Below are 21874 nucleotides of genomic sequence, written 5' to 3' on the forward strand. Positions count from 1 at the left end.
AAATTATTTGATAAGGACTAAAATGCTTATCTCCATTCATTGAATTCATTGCATTCTTACATCAATCGAGCTCCACAGGCACAGGCTTCCCTGAAAATTCCTGTTTTCAGAAGTGCCCTGAAGAAAACAGTTCAAAGGAACCAGCAGAACAAACCCATTCCAATCTCTGCAGTAACTCTGCCTTCCAGCCCCAAACTGATCTTTGCACATTTCTAAGTGACACAAATTCTGTGAACTCCTCTGAAGATGATGTTCCTTTTGGTCTGATACTCTCAGCGTAAAAAACTAATTCATTGCAATTTTCATCCCTCGTTTATTCCTGCTATTTCTTGGTTCCTAATTATATGACTTTTAAACTTTTAGAAACTAGCCCAGTGCTACCAACATGCTTGTCCCAGAACAGAACTACTCTCTGAGATTCCCATGTCTCACAGGAAACCTATGCAATGAAAACACAGTATTTCTTTTCAGCAATTTTCCATATTCTGCCAAGATTTTGTTGTACAGAAATCCTGCTTCTGCTTCACTCTTGACATTCTGAGACAGCCACAGCCTGCCCAGCTAATCACTGCCTCTTTCTACATCATTTGTTGAACTTCACCTCAGTCAGTGCAGCCAGAAAATGCCTTTGGCAGTAATGGAATCAGATTTCTTACCAAGGTGCCTCTGTTTGCTCAAGGGTTTCTAATCACATCTCATGCTAGTGTTTTTGAGAATTCTTTTCCTCTGCAACATTTGCCCTTCCGTGAATTATACAGGGCTTGGCATCTGCTCCCAGCCATGCCTGGACAGCCCTTCCCACTCAGCTGCTGCACGAGCAGCTGGCCTGTCAGCAAGCTCATCTCTAGGGCACCATGCCTGTGTCCAGGCCTGAGGGTCCTGGGGTTCATCCAGCTATTGGGAAAGCAACCTTTCAGATTTTTCCAGTCTAACGAGGAATTGTGGCTGTCCTTAACATTTCTCAAAATGGAAATGCTGCACAGCTGTAGCCATTGCCAGAGTCTCTTTCAACTGGTACAACCATTATCCTACAAGAACACACAGTTCAGCTGTAATCATCTTCCATGCTTTTAAGACAGTCTTGCACTGTTCTCACATCCAATCCACACCCAAAGCAAAAACACAAATATCTGTGACCAGTGGCCAAAGGGGCTTGGAAAAAATGAGCAAGTTAACACATAAACAGGAACAAGAACTTTTCAAGCCTGAAAAGAAAATCCGAATTTTATTTTGCTGGTGACTGAAAGCATTGCATCTTTTTGTTAGCAAGCTGGCAAAGGAGCTTTCTGTCACCAGGCTGAGCCAGCACTACACAGCTTCTCTTTCTCTCCAGTGATAAAAACACCTCTTCCTGTGCTGACTCCAGGTTCAAAATAAATTGCTCTTTATGGAACACACTACATTTCTCTGGACTTACTTTCATACTGGCTGCACTAAAGCTTATCACAAACTATTTGTAAATGAATCAGCACTTCAAGAGCAGTAGTCTGCATCCAGAACAGGAACAGCACAGTAACAAAGGGATGCTTTGCCACAACCTCCCTGTCAGCTCTTCTGGGAAGGAGCACTGCCTGCCATTACCCTCAACAGCTGTACTTTTATACTGATGTGAATTCTTCTTTTCCAGATCATCCTGTGTCTCCAGGAAAGCCAAGTACTGCAGCTGCTATTGTGCCAGCATCTGAAGCAATGCAGTGTGCTCACTGCACATGAATTACATTCCAGATGTTATTTTTCTGGCTTTGACAAATTTTTAAGAGAATTTCCTCAAATCAAATCTGTATGCAATTTTACTGCCTTTTTTCCCCAATATATATAATGATTGTCATCAAATTTGATTCATCATAAAAACAGTAGAATGAGGAGTTAAAAGAGCACTAATTTTCAGAGGCAATCTTCACCATTTGTCAGCAACTGAGTATGTTCACTGTCTTCCCTTGAAAGAGAATCCAGGATAAACTGTTCTATAGTCAGAGATTTTCTGAACATCTGAGCTATCAGTTTAAGTTTAGTTGGTGTTTACTCTCATTTCACAGTGCCTGACATGTTGACAAATTTTCATTATTAGCTACCCAAACATGAAGAAAACCTCTAAGTCTGTTTCTTGAAGTCTTTTGAGTTGCTTCATAAGCCACCAGCATTGTACCACTTCTCTCATCATCTCTTTCTGAAGATGCACTGAAGCATCTCTACCAAAAAAGCTCCCAGCTACAGAACCAATCTGCCCAGATAATTCAGCTTCACACAGGCTGTCACAACCTTGTTTCAGATGTCTTACTGCAGAAAAAGGCGAAGAGTTTTTTGTGCCAGTTCTCCTGAACAGGGAAGCTGCTGTGGTCTCTCCTTACTATGAAGATTCCCTCAATCTCCAAAAAATTCAATTGTTCTTCTCCCAGGCTAGACATGCTGGTTTTCTCCTTGGAAAGTCAGTATCAGATGCTGTAAACTTCAAGAAAACTGGATATTACATATATCATATGGTCTGAAAACAAAAGGAGCAATTGACACCGTAACTTCCTGAGCTGCTTTGTGGAATAGCAGAGCAAAAAATAAATGGACAAAAGCCTCCATGGTCACAGCAGTCATGGAAATGCATCCTATTTCCAGAGCTGGTGACATTAACTTTCAGCTGTAACACTCTTCAAGGAGCACAACACTAGCAAACACAACTCCTGTAAGACTCAAAAATGCAGACAGAGCATTTTGAGTTTGCCATGACAGTATCCCTCATCCTGCAGCTTGCTAGGACAGTGCCTGATGTCTGGGTTTGCACTAGCAAAGGTGGGCACAGGGAACCCTCAGCTGTGTCAAGTATCACAGATTTGGCCCCACAGCCTGTGAAACTGGCAAGGAGCAGTTGCAGTCTGCAGGTAGACAAGGGTCCAGAGAAAACATTATCACACTGCCAAGGCCAGAACTGCGTAACTTCTTAACAGCATCATATATTACTGAAAATTAATTCACTTTTCTATATACTGAGGTTAAAAAAAATCTCCTAAAATCACTTAAAAACACTAACATCATATTAGCACATATATATGCAGAATCTGTTCTCCAAAGTAAAGCTAGTCCAAGACAAAAGGAAAATAGAAACCACACATTTTTACATTAAAAATTTAATGACATAAACCCCTATTAGCAGGTGCTAATCTCACTGCAGATTTTCTAAGGCACAGAATTTTATCTGAAAATATACATTAACCTTTTCTCCAATCCAGTACAAGCTGGTACCTTGTCATATACAGACACAAAAACCCATTCAGCAGCATACCACAAATGCAACATATACTGGCTAGCACTTTGAGAAGACTACCAACTGTTTGTACTGAAATAAATACAATTTGGCAGCAACGACTCTATCACAGCTTTGTCAAAATTTTTGTCCACATAAATATCTTGATTCTATTTTCTGTTTCAGGAAGAACACATTACATGCTACAATTCTCCCTCCATCAGTTAGTCTCACGTTTCACTGATGAAGATCTCATAACATCAAAATAATGATAAAATATTAAACCAAATTTTAGGTCCATTTTTTTTCAGTTTGTATTTATGTATTTATTTGAACAAAAAAGCCCTGAGGAATCTGTTAAGTCACACATCAATGAATGGCATATAATACAGAATTCATTGCTCCTATTCACCAAGCATGCAATGCAATATTTATACCACAGAGGTTTTCAAATGTAGTTTTATTCCAGTGACTATTTGCAGTCTATACATATATTTAAAAACAACATTATGTGAACATATCACAGACCAGTACCTAAAAAATCTTTAGTATATACTCCTTTATAAAAGGTTTTGACACAATGGAAAAGTCAGTCCAGAAAAATGCACGTTACCGGGTTTCTTGATAAACAAAATACTGCAAAGCCCTGTAACCTGCATGAGCACAAGTATCCATGGCAATGGATCTTTTCATCTAAACCCTTGTTTCTAATAAACAGGTTTAAATTTTGTTCAGTAAACAAGTTCTACCACAACACTGTCCATTTACTTTTGTGCTTTCCAAAAGGCAAGCATACTACAGAAATAAAATTCCCTACCCAAGAGAGAAATGCAGTAAACACGTATTGGTTTCTCATTCCAGCAGAGGAATCCAAGTTTCTTGAAATTCTCATTATGTCTAAATCAAAAACACCCTGCTTATACCTTCTTCTTCTTCTTTGCCTGTTCTCCAGATTCTACTTTACGTTTCTTAGCAGAAGCTGGTTCATCGTCTTTTTCATCATCTTTAAATAAAAGAAAGAGTTAATCAAAGTCAGCAAAGTCATTTTTTGTCTTAAACACCATCCTGTCTTAACACAACAGACTTAATCACATCTGAGATGGCTAGAAAAAAAGGCACTGTAGCATTAACTGACAACATCCTCACTTTTGGAATGTAGACACTATGTGGACAAAACAGGAATGGTTACTTCTTATTACTACCACAAACCACTGCAGGTAACTAAAAAGAGGCTTTATGCTACTGTACAGTATACCTGTTCTAACAAAAATATTATTTGACTAGCTAATAGAAAAAGCTAGAAAATTACATTTTTGAAGCAGGAAATAATGTCAAGATCAATTAACCTTTTATCTTCTTCCTTTGGATGAAAGCTTACTAAGAGAAATGCATGGCTGGGGTAACACAGAGAAAACACAGAAAAAGACATAGAAACTGCTACTGGGAAAGAACACCCAGAACCAAAAAAAACAGGCAAGACAGCAAAACAAATCCTTCTTCTGGAAAAGCTTTGTTGCCAACTTTACCAATGAATGAAAACATTATTGTGTGTTCTGAAAGCCCAGAATTTCTTCTGGTTCTGTTCTCTTGGTTATTCCTGGCTGTTCTCTTTCTCCAGCAATTAAAAAAACCCAAAAACTCCTCCCACCTATCAAATATTTCTTTACTTCCTAAATTACCATTACAGCTTGTACCATCATAGACACTGAAAAGGATAGTATTTTCTTCAGTAATCTGTCCCATGGACATCCTATTTGATTCCTCTTTTGGACCCAAGTTTTCCAAATGTTGTAAAAATAATCTGACCTACAACTAAGGTCAACACAGCAGCACCTGAAGCTCTCACACCCTTCTGTTTTAGCAGCGCCGTGACTGAACCTTTTGGTTTCATAGAGCTACAGTGCCACAGACTCTAATGCTTCCCTGCCAATGTCAGTGGGGAAGAGGAGCAGAGACAGCTCGAGCTCTGTGTTGATTCCAGGAAAGCCAAACCAGCGGCAGGGCAATGCACCCACCCCTGCGGCCAGAGCGCTCTGCCCCTGGGCGCAGTGGGGGCAGGAGCAACCGGCAGAGCTTCCCCGGGGCCCCGGGCACGCAGGGAGGAATCCAAGGGAATTCCAGGGCTCTGGAGCACACCCAGCCTCCCGTGCCAGCACAGCCGCCCCACGCCAGGGCCTCACCCGACTCCAGCCGCTCCTGCTCCTCGTCCGGCAGGAACTTGGCCTTGCCGGCCTGCCGCGGCGCGTCGGCGCCGTTGTCCTCGTAGATGTTGGACCACTTTATGGCCATGTCGAGGGCGGCGGCCGGCGGCGGCGGCGGCTCGGGCGGGCTGTAGGTGTCCGGCGGGGGCACGGCGTTGCTCCGCCACGCCTTGAACTCCCTGGGGGGCTGCGGGAGAGAGCAGAGCGCCCGTCACAGCGGCCCGGGGGCCCCGCGGCCCCGGCGCCGCCTGCGCTCACCCCGCGCCCCACGCACCTCCTCGGGCGCCCGCAGGACGCGGCTCTCCCAGTCGATCTCCTTGTTGAGAGGGTTGTAGAGGAAGGCGGGCGGCTGCGACACCCGGCGGAACAGCTCGTCGGGCGGCGGCAGCCGCGGCCGCCCCGGGGTGCCCGCCGAGGCCGCGCCGGCTCCCGCCGGGCGCTCGTCGGGCTGCGGCTCCTCGGGCTCCGAGTCGGAGCTGGAGCTGCCGTAGGCCGCGAAATAGCCCAGCGGGTCCTCCCCCTGCGCCGCCATGGCGGGGCCGCGCCTCGCACCGCCCGCGGAAACCGCGCCCGCGCCGAGCGTTCCGGCCGGCGGGGCGGCGGGGCCGGCGGGGCAGCGGCGGGGCCGGCGGAGCAGCGGCGGGGCCGGCGGAGCAGCGGCGGGGCCGGCGGAGCAGCGGCGGGGCCGGCGGCAGAGCAGCAGGGCTGATGGAGCGGGGACGCGGCGCCGCCGGGGCCGGCGGGCTCACGCTGTAGCCGGGGTGCTTCCCTCGGAGTGACCAGACACCGAAATCACACACGAAACCGAGCCTACCTTCATTTCTCTCTTTTCACACCTGCAGGCCTAAGTGGAGGGCAAACATGTTTTCCTTAATGCCTGATCACCGGCTAACCTAGGGCAGACACAGCGCTGATCATCGCCTCTCCAGGAGGTATCTTTGCCAAAAGAGATTTTTCAAATTTGTTGGACCAAGTTTGTACTAGACCTCCCTTGTGATTGACCCATACATACATAGTGCTTCAGCTAAAATGCTGGTGAAGCTGAGTCAGGGCAGGTTGGGGCTCGGTATCAGGAAAAGCTTTTTCACCCATGGGGTGGCTGGGCACCGGAGCAGCTCCCCAGGCCGCCATAGCACCGGCCTGGCAGAGCTCAGGATGGGCTCGGACAACTCTCAGGTGTGAGTGACTCTTGGGGATGTCCTGTGCAGGGCTGGGAATTGGACTCGGGTGTCTTCATGTCCCTTCCAACTCGGCATATTTTATGATTCTATGTTCAGATCACTTATACTACCAGAGGCAGGATAAGATCTGAGGAAGGGGTTTTGGTTACACTATGATCACTTCCTTTACTGTAAAGATACTAAACCATATTCCCCTCATCTCTCATAATCAATACCATGTCATTATTTTGAAGTAAGCCCTATTCACAAAGTACAATGAAAACAACCACTGAAGTGAGACACCACAGTGCCTGCAGCATTTGCAAATCCTTTTCTGAGTCATGCTTCTCAGCACTCAAAGTTTTTGATTCTCCCCTGCTATTAATAAATATCTTAATTTAAGAATGAAATCAAGATAAGCGTGGCTGGAAGCAACTTTTCTTACATCCGTAGGAAGTTGAGCTATAGAGTAATTTGAAAAAAACTTAAGAATCAGGTTAGTAATAGTAGTCACGAACTGCAGAAACTACTTAAGCAGCAGAGCTGTTGATTTCATATGCATGTTTTCCTTACAGACTGCTCTTGAGTGCAGTCCTACCAGCACAGGCGTTTCTCATTAAGTCAGCCTTTCCACCAAAGACAAACTTCTCTAAAAAGACAAGAACAAAAGCCTCCCATGCACACAAAACCAAAACCACACATCAAGGTAATGGCATGAGCTGCTCTTGCAACCTGTACATCTTAAAAATGAAAGAGGCAGACAGAAAAACAGGCAATTATACAAAAGAATTTATTCCAAAAGTTATGATAAAAATACGATTTAAAAATGCACATTATTGACATTTGAAAAGACAATACATTCACTCAAGGTCTCAGGTTCGTAGGCTCTGCTGGGAGTGGTCCCTGCAGGCTGCACACTACGGGGCAGGATGGGGAGCAGCAAGGCAGCCTCCACCCTGAGCTGGTGCATTTTCTCTGTTAAGGCCAACCCTGTTCATTCCCTTCTCTACAAGAACCCAGGAAGGGACTCAAGCCTAAGCACAGCTCTTTAAGTGGTTACAGTGGGCATTTAGACAAATCACTTTCTAGACGTTCCAACTACAATTCAAGTCAATGGAAGAGAGGAAGCTCATCCTATCCTTAATTTCATGCTAAAGAACAAAGTGTGGCTTGCATATTTAGGTGCTTTATTTCCAGAGTGCCATCTAATCAAAACAGTTCCACTGAAAAGCACTTTCACTTTCTAGACAAACAAGGGTTTTTATAAACACATCTTTCTCACATGTAAGATGTTCACAGACTCGGAATGGAGTGTAGCTGAACACTGCATTTTATTTTAATCTACTTCCAAAACCAGAGTAATAGTAAAAAACAATTTATAGAGACTATACTGAGGTCCTGCAGGTGGCCTGTCTGCACAAAAGGAGAACAGTTTAGTAACATTACCTGGGTATGCAATGCTGTGGCATTACATGGCTATACATGGTATGAGAGCCAAAATAATTTAGGGCCTTAAATACAAACCTGCCCTTTGATATAGTGAAAACATCCCATCACTGTAAAGTGTAGTACTGCAGAACACAGCTGTACATGTCAAATTAAGAATCCATCATGTCATTTTGAAATTGTTATAGGCATGTGCACAAAAGGTAGGCCATAATTCGAGTATGAGAGGAATACAGTATGTTACATGATGGCAAGAAATGAGAACCTTCCCATATTGAAACAGTTTAAAATGCATTTGACTCTAAACAATTTGAAATGTAAACCTGTCTGTCTGCTTTGAAGAGGAGGTATTTGAAGTGCCATATTTCCAAGAGTCCTTCAGGTACACGTTTGTGTCACACAACTTCTCCTGCACTTCCCTAGTGGGCAAAGCATACAAGCTTTATTCCTTAATAGCATCCTACAAAAATGTTTTCTTACAGCCCTCACAATGCCATTAGAGCAGTTTACATTCCTCTTCCAGTACTAAAGAGAATTTATATTTAAAGTGCATCTCAAATCAGGAATCTTTAACTAATATACAAGAAGAATAGACTGAGGCCTGCAGAAGTATATTTGCGATACTGATGCCTTTTGATGTAACAGTAGGACAAAGTTCACACGAGGAAGAAACTCCTTGCTAATAAGCACAGATTTGGCCAGATTTGTGAGCTTTTTGCAAATGGAGCAGCACACATACACATGGAGAGCAGAATTTATCCTAGTGAGAAACATTTAACTTGGTAAATGAGTTTAAGCTTTTTGGTAAGTAAGCTTAAGTTTTGAGTTCAGATTTTTTTCCATACTCAGTACTTTTCCTAACCATCTTTCCCAGTTCACCCATCACAGAAACATTAATAAAAACTGATTTGTTAGTTTCTGCAGAAAAAAAAACCCAAAACCCCATTTGTTCTATAATTCCAGCTAAAGTATCTGCAACTAAATGTGAAATCTTATACACATTGGTTTAAAAAACAAACATTTGTTGGTATAACACCACAATACTTTGAAAAAAGTTCCCTAAAGAACAAAACAAACAAAAAAAGTCAAGCACATCCAGCATCACACAATTGCAAAATTAAAACAGAAATTGCATAGATTATTTCCTCCAATTTTTCTAAGAGTTTGAAAACATTTTTTAGCCTTTATGAGACATCCCATAAGGTTTCAGAATCATTTGGATGAACAGCTAAAAGTCACCGCGTTCACTGTGGTTGAACAGAACGTGATCTTAAAGGCAAAAAGCAATTGTCACTTGAACTAGTACATGGCTCTTGCTGGTCTGACTGGAGCTCTGGGGGCAGTGGGGGTGCACCAGGGTCTCCAGGCCCTGGGAGGGTGGCTGAGAAAACACTGCACTGTGCATTTCCCATCTCTGCAATTGGTAAATTCATTGACTGAAGAGAGACAGCAGACACAAACGCAGCAGTGCTATAATCTTCTTCTGGGTGATATATCTGGGTAGATTCTTTGTCTTTTGTTTTATCCAGAAAATTTGATTCATCAGAAAATGATCTAGAAAGATTATTTGTTCCTCCATACAGTGAGGTCATACAGGTGCTGCAGCTTAAACCTATGACAAAAAAAACAGATACTGGATTTAATTACAGTATGGGGACATTTTAAACTGTGCTCTGATTTAGTATCGGTAAGACTGTCAAAAATCAATTGTCCATATTTTTAACAGACTCACCCTTCATCTCACCTGTGACACCCAGAATTCCCGACAAATTAAAAAACCAACATGCAGGTTATCTAGGCTGACGTGAATGGTTTCTCTGTACTCAGTACCAGTTAGGACTTGACAAGGATGCACTGTAACTTCAAGTTCATTTTAGAAAGTCACTTTAGCCCTTTGGTCCAACTTCTTTTAGATTTTTCTCACTGTGTTCTTCAAACTTTTAAGAGTTTCACCTGATGGTTCTGCTCCAAAGTGGACAGCATTTCAAGGTTATTTTACCTGAAGCCAGAGCAAACCCCAGGCCGTTCATCGCTATGGTTAAAACATATTTCTTCCTTATTTGCCTTTTGATGGGCGTGGAGGGGAAATAACACTTCTGGTGTAGAAAGCCTATACATTTTTCTCTGCCTTAAAATATGAGTACACACAGTCACTTCAAGGTCTGGGTGTCAACAAAACCTCTAAGCCTGTATGGAAGAACACCCACATGTATTTACATGGTCTACTTCTAAGCTGTGGCATTGAAGGCATACAGGGGAACTCCCTCAAGCTGCATTTGCTAGTATATTTTCTGCTGAGGCACAAAGTTTAACTAAACCAGAGCATCCTGCCACTGCAGCAAATACCTTGAAGAGAAATGAAAGATGGAAGATAACCACCCATTTTTGAAAAGCAAAACTGAAATACGAAGACAGCTTTATCCATCATAATAACACAATAGGGGTTTTTTTGCTACTTGTTATTTATGGTGGATGTGTTCAGATAGTAAAAAGGTAAAACCAGGATACACACACTAGGATCTCAAATGCAAACTGGAGATATTTCCAAACATGTTGTTCCAAATACCAGAGGAAGACTTTTGTTTTGGATTTTAATTTTGCAGACCCTCAAAATAAAACCTATATCTTACACAACATTATTAAAAAGTTGTTACCTTTAATAGCTTCAAGCTTTTCATTTTTGACTTTCAACACTACATCAGTTATCTTTTCTAACAGGAAGTTTTGTGTTCTTTCTCGTCTGATAGATTCAATCAAAGTATCCAGTCCCTTTGGATTTTCTGCTAAGTAGTCCAGCAACTTCCCAGTTTTTTTCCTACTGGAAGATCGAGCAGAAATTTCTTCTGTGTCCTCCCTAGTGAGTATTTTCTTAGAACGCAGGTAATCAAAGTGTCTCTCAGCTATGATTTTATCACACAGGTAAGGACGCATCCTTTCTAAAGCCTGAAAAACAAAACAAACTAGTATTAGCCAACATTTCTAATTACTTAGAACCCTGTAGTTGGAACCTATATGATTTTGATACATGTTAGCAAAAGAATTTTTAAAGCTGCTGCTGTGTTACTTAGTTGAGACTTTTCTCAGTGTAAAAAAAAATTTAAAAAAAACTGTTACCTAATTATCACTTTCATTAACTCTTTGACTGAACTCAGGAGTTCCAATGCTTGTTACAAAATATGGTGACTGCTTATAAAAAATGCGATTACATAAGGTCTGAGGTTAGCACGTTTCAAAACAATCAAGTAAAAATGGAATTATACCAAACAGCACCTACTCACTTTGTCTACAAATACACCCATTTTCACTGGTCATCTGATTGCCACATGTGTTATCCTTGAGGCACAACTCCAAAATACTGCAGTTGTTGACGTTTTCTGTACATTGAGCAAAAGCAGTCTCAAAGCAACAGCATGAATATGCTCCCAGTTCAAAAGGTTTGTAAATAATCCTATTTATTTACAAAATTTAAACCTATTTATTTACACTATTGACAAGTTCAACAAATTACTGACATCCAAGATAAATGCACTTTCATCCATAAATGTACGTACTCTCAACATTAGTGGCTGCTTTTAGTCTTTTGCAACCCTACTCCATTGTATGAGTGATTCTCACCCTCATCCTTCTCAGCTCTTAACTGCAAGACTCCAAACGTTATAACTCTTCCTCAAGACCAGCTTGCCCAGATCAAGATGTCCTTGCTAGTTTTAGTTTCCTGAGGTCCCCTGTCATAGACAGTGACTCTGCTAACACAGCACCGTGGCCTGCAGAGATCCCATCAAAGTCTCCTGAACAGCCCTGAGAGAGCCGAGTCAGTTGTGAAGCCACAACATTTAAAATCTGACTGCAGAAGCTCTAAAGTCAGATTTGTGGGACTGCATTTTGATGATAAAAAGAAGGTTATTTGTTTCTACCTAAGGTTTCCATCCTTTCTCCTCCAAGTACTATACCTGTAAGATCAAGGGCTGAAGTGACAATCATGCACTTCTGTGAGATGCAGCTGCGGGTTCAGTCACTGACCCAGACAAACATACTTGTCATGTTATACCTACAGTGTCTGACTCAAGTAGTTCTTATCCTTTTTTGGTGTAACTACCCAATGCCAACTATTGCAGTATCAGCCTGTGGAAACGAGTATTAGCTTGAAAAACATGTCTCACAAAACTATGACAAAGCATTTAAAAGGAAATCACTTAAGCATAAAGCTAGAAAAAAACAAGCTGCAAGGAGTCTTTACTGTACTTTAAGAGAACGTAAGAAAACCCCAATGAATCAAACATAAGACACTATAAATTACAAACAGAACCATGGATAGACAATAAATAAGTGATAAACTGTTATTTTACTTTTTATTAAAAAGTAAATTTTTTTACTTTTAATTTTTTTATTTTTAAATTAAGCAATCACTTGTTGAAGTTGTTAATGCATTGCTTCCCAGTCTCACGTTGAGATAAATTATTCCAGAATGGATCAGGATGAAGTCTTCCCTCAGATTCCAAACAACAGTGAATAAGTACTGGGGAAAACCCAGGAAAATATAGAACAATAAGCCTCAATAAAAATATAAAATATCTAAGGATACTTAACGAAGACATCCCCGCTTTCTAAGAATTCACTTCCCTGGCCGCAGGAGCAGCAGTCACACTCCCAGCCGAGCTTCGGGTCCCGCAGGCAGCGGCGCGGCGACCGCCGCAGCCGAGCCCCGGAGCCGGGCCCGCGCAGGGCGGGCGGCCCGGGGCCCGGCGGGGACGGGGCGGCCCCGGGCCCGCGCTCGCGAGGGGGCCCAGGCGGGCCGAGCCGCGCCCGACACTCCCCGGCCCGGCCCCGGCCCGGCCCGGCCCCCCGCCCGCTCCCACGGCGCTTCCGCTCCCCCGCCCGCGCACGGGCCCCACGCGCCGCTCCGCGCCCGGCCTGGGCACCGAGCCCCCGGCTCGCCCGCCACTTACATCCTTCTTCACCTCCGCCATCTCGTCCTCCGTCAGCGGCCGCCCCGCGCCCCCCGAGCTCGCCCACGACCCCGGGCCCTCCATGGCGGAACCCTCGGCGGCGCCGCTGGGGAAACCCGCGCGGGGCGGCGCCTCCGCCCCCGCCCGCCTCCGCCAATGGCAGCTCAGCCTCGGCGCGTCGCCCCGCCCCCAGGCGGGACAAACCGCGGCCACGCCCCAGCGCGGCCCCGCCCCAATGGGAGCTCAGGGTCTGCGCTACGCTCCGCCCCCGGCCCGCCCACCAATGGGCGCTGAGGAGCGGCGCTCCGCCCCCGACCCCCCGCCAATGGGCGCTGAGGATCGGCGCTCCGCCCCCGCCCGCCCGCCAATGGGTGCTGAGGATCGGCGCTCCGCCCGCGGGCGGCTCCCGGTCCTGCGGCCGCGCGGGCCGGGCTCGGTGCCCCGGTGCGGGAGTGCCGCGCCGCCGGCTCCGGCTCGGGCTCCCCGGGACATGTGACGACCCCTCCGCTAAAGGGTCTTGAGCGTGCGGAGAGGTGTCGGGGCCCGCGGCTCGTGCGGGTGCCGGCTCGTCGTGCCGGCGGCTGGCGGCACCGGGCCGTACCGGGCGGGGCCGGTTGCCCGCAGGTTTCGGGGACTGGCGGTGTTCAGAAGCCGCTCCGCTGCACCGGGTCGTGCTCCAAGGCAGCAGCAGAGGGAGCCGCTGCCCCGCCGGGACACGGCGCCGCTCCGCAGGAACGGCAGCGCTGGAACGGCAGCAGTCGGTGTTCTCGCCGCTGACACCGGTGGAACTCGGGCTAGTTATTCACTCCTAAAAGTTTCCATTCAGCAGATAAACATGAACAGAAGTAGAAGCGATCAACGCTGCGGTTTGCTGTCAGTAAGGACAACCTGCCAGTTCTGTGGTAGTTTTACAGTTTTGCAAAGTCTTTGACTGACATGCTTTGTTAATGCACTTATAGTACTTGAAATATTAATTGTAACTATATCTATTTTGCAGTGCTAGCAGTCCCAGCTTTAAAATAAACACGAAGAACCTGCCCAGAACAGTTGAAAAATAAAGGACTAGGCACCTGATGCCGGGGCTGATTTCTGCAGAGCTGGGTGTTAAAATCGGGGCCAATCCCCAGAGGTTGCCAGCCAGCCGTGAAGGTCACCTCGGCCAGTGAAAGCTCTCTCAGGCCCCCTCGCCAGCAGCCCCGACTGCTGCTCCTTTGGGGACACAGCTGCTCACAGCCCACAGCCTCCTGCATGGTATTCCCACCCCAAGAAGCCTTTCTTTGCTGTAGTGCATTTGAGTTTCTCAAAGCTGTGTATCTCTGCAAAGTAACCTATTTATCTCCCATTTTCCTGCTCAGAGAGCTCCAGGACTGACCATTTTTTTCCAAGTTCAAATGACTACATTGATCCTCCTAATCTGTGCTATGCACCCAAAATACAGGGAATGATTTCAGCTTCTCTGATGCTTCCAAGAGAACTGATTGTGGCACTTCTGAGACAGAGCCAGGCAAACCTTCCCAGCCCCTCACTCCCTCCCTTGTTTATTAAATCACATGCCTTTCAGCTCTTCCTCTTCAAGGTGAATTACATTGTGGACTTTGCTGGCTCCATGCAACACTGCTGATAAAAACATCTATCATGCATTCTGGATTGAGAGTATTTGTTAATAACCTTGCTCAGCAAGAGGTGCAGTTCAAAGCCATGTGATGTCTGGAGGGTTAGGCTGCTGATTCCTGAGCCGTGTAGGAGACAAACTGGAATGCTTTAACTTCAGCAGTCAGGAAGAGAGCATGTGGTTAGTGAATACAAGAACAGAATATGTTTAAGCAGACTTAATGCCAAAACACCCTACCAGGATTTAATGGTCCAGGCAGCAGGAAGAAGGCCATTCTCTGCACAAACTTACTTCAGGAGAGTAACAGCCACTTGATATTCAGAAGTGAGGCTCAATGTAGAGTGAGTCAGGGATCACTTCCTTCAAGGCATCTGGAAGGATTTTGGACATTGCATTGTTGTATGAGCGTGTACATATGTAATGTCCATCTAGTATAAATTTCTAGACTAAATTTCCAAAATAAATTTTGAAAACTGTTTACAACCCAGAGGTTTTTACAGAACTCCCTGTGAAGGTGAATAAAATGTTGTAACACTGTCACAGTTCCTAAGAGGTCAGTCAGCTTTTCAGAGCTGTGACTGGCTCCAGGTTTTCTTCCCCTTCTGCCCTCACTGATCCAGGTCCCTGCAGGCAGCATGTCCTTACTGCTGAGCAGGGGCCTCTCCCTGGAAGTTTCATGTGCTCCCATCCCCTTCTCTTCCTGATCCTTGCTCAAGGGTCTGGTCTGGGTTCTCAGGAAAGCCCCTGCTAGAGCTGGCAGGACAGCCCAGCCCCTGTGAGAGCTGTGGGAGTCTACAGCTCAATTCCTTAGGGAGGAGGACGAGGAAAGCTGCCAGAGAGAAGGGAAGGAGTTTGGTTTAGTTACAGATTGAGGGCCCTTCCCAAACACAAAGATACCTGCAGCAACCAATGGCATGTTGCAGCTACTGAATCACAGCAATAAATACAGGTCATTCATTTTTGGGGGTGAGGTTGTTGAGAGCATCAGAATGTCTGGGCTTCATGGTGCAGGAGACAGTGACTGATGGTTTTTAAGCAGCATGTACTTAGAGTGGGGACTAACTCTGTACACTCAAATGTAGAAGTCTCTACTTGAAGTAATATCCTACAGCTAAGTTTTGCAAAGAACAGCCCTTGTTAAATTACTATGATTTTGCTTTTCTCAGGTTTGATATTCTATAAGAAACTTCTTAATGTGGCAAGTGTTGTGGCTTGTCTATATTTTCTAATTTTTAATCATTGCCATTAAGAAATAAATTCAAGTAAATTTGTGCCAACTCTCTCCTGCAGACATGGGTACACATGTAAATGAAATAGTTTAAAATATTAATTGCATCACACTAAATGTATGCACACTGGGCATAACACTGATTTAAACATATTAGTATAAAAACAATATTTTTGACCCATGCTGTAAAATCAGTATAAAGGCTGTATTTAGATCCTTTGTCCCTATTTCTCTGGCAAGGAGAATAATAGATTATGGTTTGTTTAAAGTCGTATTATACTAGCAAAATTCAGTTTGAAAGTAATGTAATTATTTTGCTACACTTTATTAAGGAATTCCTACTCTGTTAACTAATCTTGGTGTTCTTAAAAAGTTGAAAGAACACTACTGAGGCCTTGAACTGCTGACTCCTGGACTGCCAGGAGATGGCACTGATGGCTCATGAGCCCTTGCACACCTGCCCATGGAGCCCAGAGTGACTGCAGGCTCTCCCCAGCTCCTGGTCCCCAACATTGTCACCTGCTGGCATTAGAGCCTGAGGGGGCAAGCAGAGAGCAGCCCCGCGAGCAGTCTGTGGCCCACAACAGGAAGGATTCAGATAAAAGACATGGAATTATCTGTCAGGTTACCTCAAAGCAATGTCTGGAGTGCAGTCACCTCTCCTGAGATTGTGGGGGAGAAAAGACACCAGAGCTGTGTGAATAATTTAACCATAATGGGAATGCCACTATCCTTCACAGTTTCACCTTTTGTAAGTTCCTGTAAATGGAGGCACTACAGAGAAACATACTGTACTGTGCCAACATCTGTTTTGTTACCTTGGACAGCAATAAAATTCATCATGACCACTCACAGGCAGTACCTCCCCTCTACATGTTACTCTTAAATGTACAGTCTAAAAATATAATTTGTTTTTAAAGAGTCAACATTTCCCCTAACAGAATTAAGGGTTTTAGTGCTAGTGTCTATAATTGGCTTTACTTCTAGGAATTTAATAAGCTTGGAAATAAAAAAGACAGCATGAAACAGTATTAAATTAAATACATATACTTTCAGTTCCAAAAGAAGAAGAATGAACTACACAGGGTATGGTACAACTGACACTTTATTCCTTCGTGATGGTGATGGTGATATATAGTATTGAAACTCCAAGAGTCACAAAAAAAAAACCCAACTAAATCGAAGTGCAAGGCTCTATTGGAACTGATTATGGAATGTATTGATGTTTTTGGCACAAAAAGTGGGGAATTATATACTGCAACAAGATTAAGTTTAATGAATGTAATGCTTCTGTGCTCAGTAGTCACATTTGTGCACTGCATGACAATACAATGTAAAACAGTGACTAACACGATTCACATACAAATCCATACAATTTACATCACACGTCCAGTTAAAACTTCTCTGAAAATGCATGAGGTCCACTGATACTTTGTTCACAATCACTTAACAAATACCATTGTTTAAGCAGACTTATCTTTTCAGCTTCCTTATTGATAAAAGCAAAAATAGACAATCTTAAATAGTAAATTATTTTCCTCAAATGGTTCCATGTGGATGTTGATGTTTTCTATTAATTTGGCTCTGACTACATTGATAAAACATATATGAAGCTGAACAAAATAAAATGCTTTTTTCCCCCATATCTTCCAGTTTGCTGTGAACAAACAGCATTCTGTATACTGGCTTTTTGTTTTCAAAACTGGACATAGTGGTGCCTAATGAGCTCTATTCCTATCAAATGGAAATCACCAAAAAAAAAATCAAGAGCATAGCTTCACACATGTAGCATCTATTTAAAACTGAGTATTATCAGCATGGTAAACAAAAAAATACAAAAATGGAAAAATTCAAGTTTATCTCGTAACGTACAGTATGCATTCACATTTTCATTACAGAGAGAGACACTGTATTCACATTCTGTTGAAGAAAGAAACCCACATATCACAGATCTCCCTAAACTCTTAGCAAAGATAACATCCACAAAAGATCTATAATGCACATTCTGGCTCTTTCATTTCAACTGAGCTAAACTGATTGCTGAAAGGAAAAATCCTTTGATGAGTAATTCAAGCCCCATTGCTGAGCTATTACCACAAGAACTTCTATACTGGTCTGCTGTCATACAGCCTGACAGTTGTTATCAAGAGTTTCATGTGGGCAACTATCAGTGTTCAGTGTCTCATCTCCTTTTTTGGTTTGGGATTTTATTTTATTCTTTATATTAATCAGGAATGATGATTTATATCAGGCATCTGAGAAGTGTTCTGGTGACAAAATGTACAGGACATGCATGAGATGCACATGTGTCACTGCAGAAATGTCCTCACAACTGAATTCTTTGTTTGGGCAACAGAAAAATAAACAGAAAACAGCAAGAACAAGAAGCATTTGGCATGATTTTAGTTCTTAGTACCATACTGTAAATACATAAACTGAAGTGTTCATAATATTTTTCTTTCTAATGCTAAAACAAAGATTAATAGAAGCTGTGAGGTGAGGGCAATCCCACTAACCAGCTTAGATAACTTTTGGTATCAGACTAAGATGTAATTTAGAGCATCTATGTTAAGAGGCTGTGATTGCTACTGAGACCAAGAGCGAGAAAGCAGGTGTGATTTTAGAGCACCTCAATTTTGTGCCTGAAGTTAGATAGTTTGAATACAACAACTGAAGGAATTCAGATCCTTCAGATACTCCCTTGCTTTCTGTATACCAAAATGCAGCCCTGAAGCCAAGGAAATCTAAATGGCAAGAGATGAAAAACCAACCTCTCTGTCTACACAGCTGTTTTTCAGCTCTGAAATCCCAACTTCTCTTCTTCCTCCCCTAGGGAACCAGGGGAATTCATTTTCACACATTCTACGGCTTTTAAGGACACAGGGTAACACCAGTGTCACCAGAAATGGTTCTTTTTTTCCTGGAGAAATCTTAAAAAAAGGACTCACCCTTGTTATTCTCTGGATCTACAGCTCCTGCTGACTGTCATCCTTACAGCTCAAAAGAAGTTGCTCAGACCCAAAGCAGACCCCTCAGTTTTCCTCTCTCCTGGCACCTACTCAGGGAGAGAGTGAGTTTAGGATAGTCCATCATGGCTTGGGATACTGTGGAGTGAATAGTGAAGAAGAAGAAGTGAAGAAAAAGACTCAAGTAAGAACTGAGGCAACAGAAGGCAAAATCACTTGGGTTTAAAAGAGAAAAGTGCTCATCATGCCTTGATGAGCAAACTATAAATGAGGGTCTGAGGAAGGAGACAGTTGAGAGAGGGTGGAGGAAGAAAAAAAACCAAAACCAAAACTACAGAAATATTTAACAATAAATAAAATTGAAACCCTACAGCCTAACTCTCCAAGTGTAGCTGGATGCTCTGGCTCCCTAGCAAGAGATGGGAAGAGGGACTGAAGGACATGGATGGGGGCCAGGCCCCAGGAGGTACATGGACAAGTCAGGATGGGGGAACTGGTTCAGCTTTGACAGCTCCCATGGCTGCACAGGTTTTTCACAGAGTACAGCTTGCCTTTAGGAGCTCACAGCTCAATACTGCAGGGCCACTTTTTGGCACTTTTTGGCACAAAATCTCTGTTTAATGTCAGCTTATTTTGAAACGTGTGATACTTTATCAAATACTTAAAAAGCACCAAGGGAAGGCAGAAAAACATTCCCCACTGCAACATTTACATCCTGAGAGCCTGATCACCTGGCTCAGGTTTAAATGATGGTGCATGGGAATGGAAGAGACAAAGAGGGAACATTAGGGACAGGAGAGTCATAAATAGAAAAAAAAAAACCCACTTGCTGTTTGGCTGGCTGAAGAACTTCCTTTGGGCCACATTCTTTTCACATGCACTATGTTTGCTCATCAGTGCTCTCTTCCCCATGATACCTTGTGTTATCCAACACGAAGCACCAGGTGTACTCTGGTAGCTGCCAGGAGGTTTTCCTCTCATTACCACTGAGATGCAGAGTGAGATGTGCCAGAGAGAACCTACGAATATGAGTGCTTCTGTTTTCTCCCTTATGAATGCACAAAACAGCACACACATTTCCAGAGGATACTCCAGTGGGCACTTGGTTAATTCTGTGTTCTTTCCTGCAGACCACACTGCCCAAGCCCCCTCACTCACTTCCCACTGTGCCTCAGCAACATGCCACAAGTGGGTCAGGAAAGGTGGAGGAGATGTCTAGGAAGCTGATAACATGTTCAGACTATTTGTCAGTCCCTGGAGAGTTCCCACTACTGCCTCTGTTTGGGAATTGCTCCCATCCTTAGTTTACAAATGATTTAACAAGAAGCATGTGAATAGAATGGTGTGTGCTTCACTTTGCAGTGGTGAAAAAAAAGCTATGACTCAGTGGGTAAACATGTTGAGGAATTCACTACAAAAATTATATTTGCCTTAACCGAATACCACAGTGAATATTCACGCCACTAAAAAAAAATATAAGACAGTTATTGTTCCAAGGAAAACTGTCCCAAGGGCAGATAAAGAAAAAATGACAATCTTCCAGGAAAAAACAGCTTCCCTTATTCATGGGCATAATCCAGGAATAGCTGTCCTTCAACTCCTTCTATCACCCTTTTCTTTTGAATTTTTCTAGTAAGTGGCCTCCAAATGAAGAGAAAACAGAAAGGAGAAACAAATAAGATGTGAACAAAGGGATTCAACTCCCCCATACTTTAGATTTCTTTTGCATCTCTGCACTTAATTTTTGTGGTCCAGAGGCTTCCTAGTATCTGGCCTTTTTAAAAAATTCCTCTCCCATTCTCACCACATTGAAAGTCATGGTCTTAGCAGGAAAATGGGACCTGAATTTGCAGGAGACAACTTGTGTGGCTGCAATACTGTCTTCTTCTGTCATTCAAGTTTCCCAGGCAGTCACTTTTCCAAAGCTGGTACCTGGTGTCTGAAATGGATTCCAGCCACAACTCTGCCCAGCAGCAACACTGTGATGTGGCCAGGACAGTGAGCACAATCCACTGCCCACTGTTCCAGCTAGTGTATGGGAAGCTTCCCTGCCACACGAGGTACTTGGTTCATGAGCCCACTGAGTTTTCTTCAGTCCCCCTAATACTTTGCACCACTGAAAGTAGAAGACTGAGCAAGGAAAAACACATGTAGAGCGAGGAAGCAAGAGAAAAGAAGACAGAAGGGAACGTGTAAAGACAACAGAAATGCTTGAATATTGAGAATTAGCCAGGTTTCATGAAATTTTCACACAGATATGTTAAATCACTAAAGCTAAGGGTTAGCCATTGTAATTGTCTTCTGCTAGCCCATGGGACTAACTTACTTCAGAGTTATGTGCTCTAACAAACCCTACATCCACCTTAAATACCATCTGCAAGGACATAATAAAAATTCACAAAGCAAAAAATCTGTAAACAAGGGTTAGTAGCACAGTGGTACAGTAGATTGTCAATAAAAACAATAAAAGTGTGGATACAGATTCATCTACCTTGTGTGTAACATTATTGCCAGTTACAAGGGAGGGACTCTGTAAACTCATAATTCTGAAGCTTTGTTAATAAACACAGAGCAACACGTGAGTGACCCATCAACTTTCTCCAGTTCTGTGTTGGCTATTGGGATCAGCATGTGGTCCTTCAGCTTTTCGAATACCTGTTCAGGAAAGAAAATGTAAGGGAAAAATCAATACACGTTACCCCTCTGTTTTCCCTTTTTGCTAAGCGTTTACAGAACAGACATGGATTAGCCAGCAGGCGCCAAGCCAGCCATCACTGTTGATCACCAGGAACGCTCACAGTGCACGTGGCCTGCTGGCTGTGGCAGTCACACATCATCCACTGCAGCAGGGGAGCTGCAGGGCCTCACCTTGGCACTCTCGGGGTACTCCTCGGGGGCCCGGTGCAGCAGGACGTGCCCCTTGCTGGGAATGTTTAAGTAGATGCAGTTCGCCGCGGCATCGTCAGGCACTGTCAGCTTGTCGTAGCGGTGGTCGCTCATCTGCTGCATGGTCTGCCAGGAGACACGGTGCAGCAATTTAGATCAAACACATTAAAGTAATGGGAGAACAGAATCTTCAGAAA

General features: G+C 43.9%; 3 protein-coding genes and 1 long non-coding RNA gene across 4 annotated transcripts in view; 1 reads left to right on the forward strand and 3 right to left on the reverse strand.

Annotated features, from left to right (window-relative positions):
- Positions 1-3521: 3521 nt before the first annotated feature.
- On the reverse strand, positions 3522-6011 carry C8H1orf52 (chromosome 8 C1orf52 homolog). The gene is made up of 3 exons (XM_021526821.3): positions 5708-6011; positions 5413-5620; positions 3522-4235 (listed from the first exon to the last, which is right to left on the reverse strand). Exons 1-3 carry the CDS (start codon positions 5963-5965, stop codon positions 4150-4152), a joined length of 552 nt encoding a protein of 183 aa, XP_021382496.2. The 5' UTR covers positions 5966-6011; the 3' UTR covers positions 3522-4149.
- A 1358-nt stretch (positions 6012-7369) lies between these two features.
- Positions 7370-13118, reverse strand: BCL10 (BCL10 immune signaling adaptor). The gene is made up of 3 exons (XM_021529959.3): positions 12986-13118; positions 10694-10982; positions 7370-9651 (listed from the first exon to the last, which is right to left on the reverse strand). Exons 1-3 carry the CDS (start codon positions 13067-13069, stop codon positions 9284-9286), a joined length of 741 nt encoding a protein of 246 aa, XP_021385634.1. The 5' UTR covers positions 13070-13118; the 3' UTR covers positions 7370-9283.
- Positions 13119-13405: 287 nt separating this feature from the next.
- Positions 13406-16768, forward strand: LOC146766752 (uncharacterized). Its single transcript, XR_014957063.1, has 2 exons — positions 13406-13862; positions 13983-16768. It is a non-coding gene; the product is annotated as an uncharacterized LOC146766752 (long non-coding RNA).
- Positions 16769-16912: 144 nt separating this feature from the next.
- DDAH1 (dimethylarginine dimethylaminohydrolase 1) overlaps positions 16913-21874 on the reverse strand; it is a 57583-nt gene continuing 52621 nt past the window's right edge. The window contains exons 5-6 of the mRNA XM_021526786.4: positions 21660-21803; positions 16913-21446 (exon numbers count right to left, since the gene is read on the reverse strand). Of these exons, the coding sequence (XP_021382461.2) occupies positions 21330-21446; positions 21660-21803 (261 nt within the window). The 3' untranslated portion in view covers positions 16913-21329. The remainder of the gene's footprint in view (positions 21447-21659; positions 21804-21874) is intronic.

Source organism: Lonchura striata, chromosome 8, assembly GCF_050655825.1.
Source record: "Lonchura striata isolate lonStrDom1 chromosome 8, ASM5065582v1, whole genome shotgun sequence".
NCBI classification, from domain to species: Eukaryota; Metazoa; Chordata; class Aves; order Passeriformes; family Estrildidae; genus Lonchura; species Lonchura striata.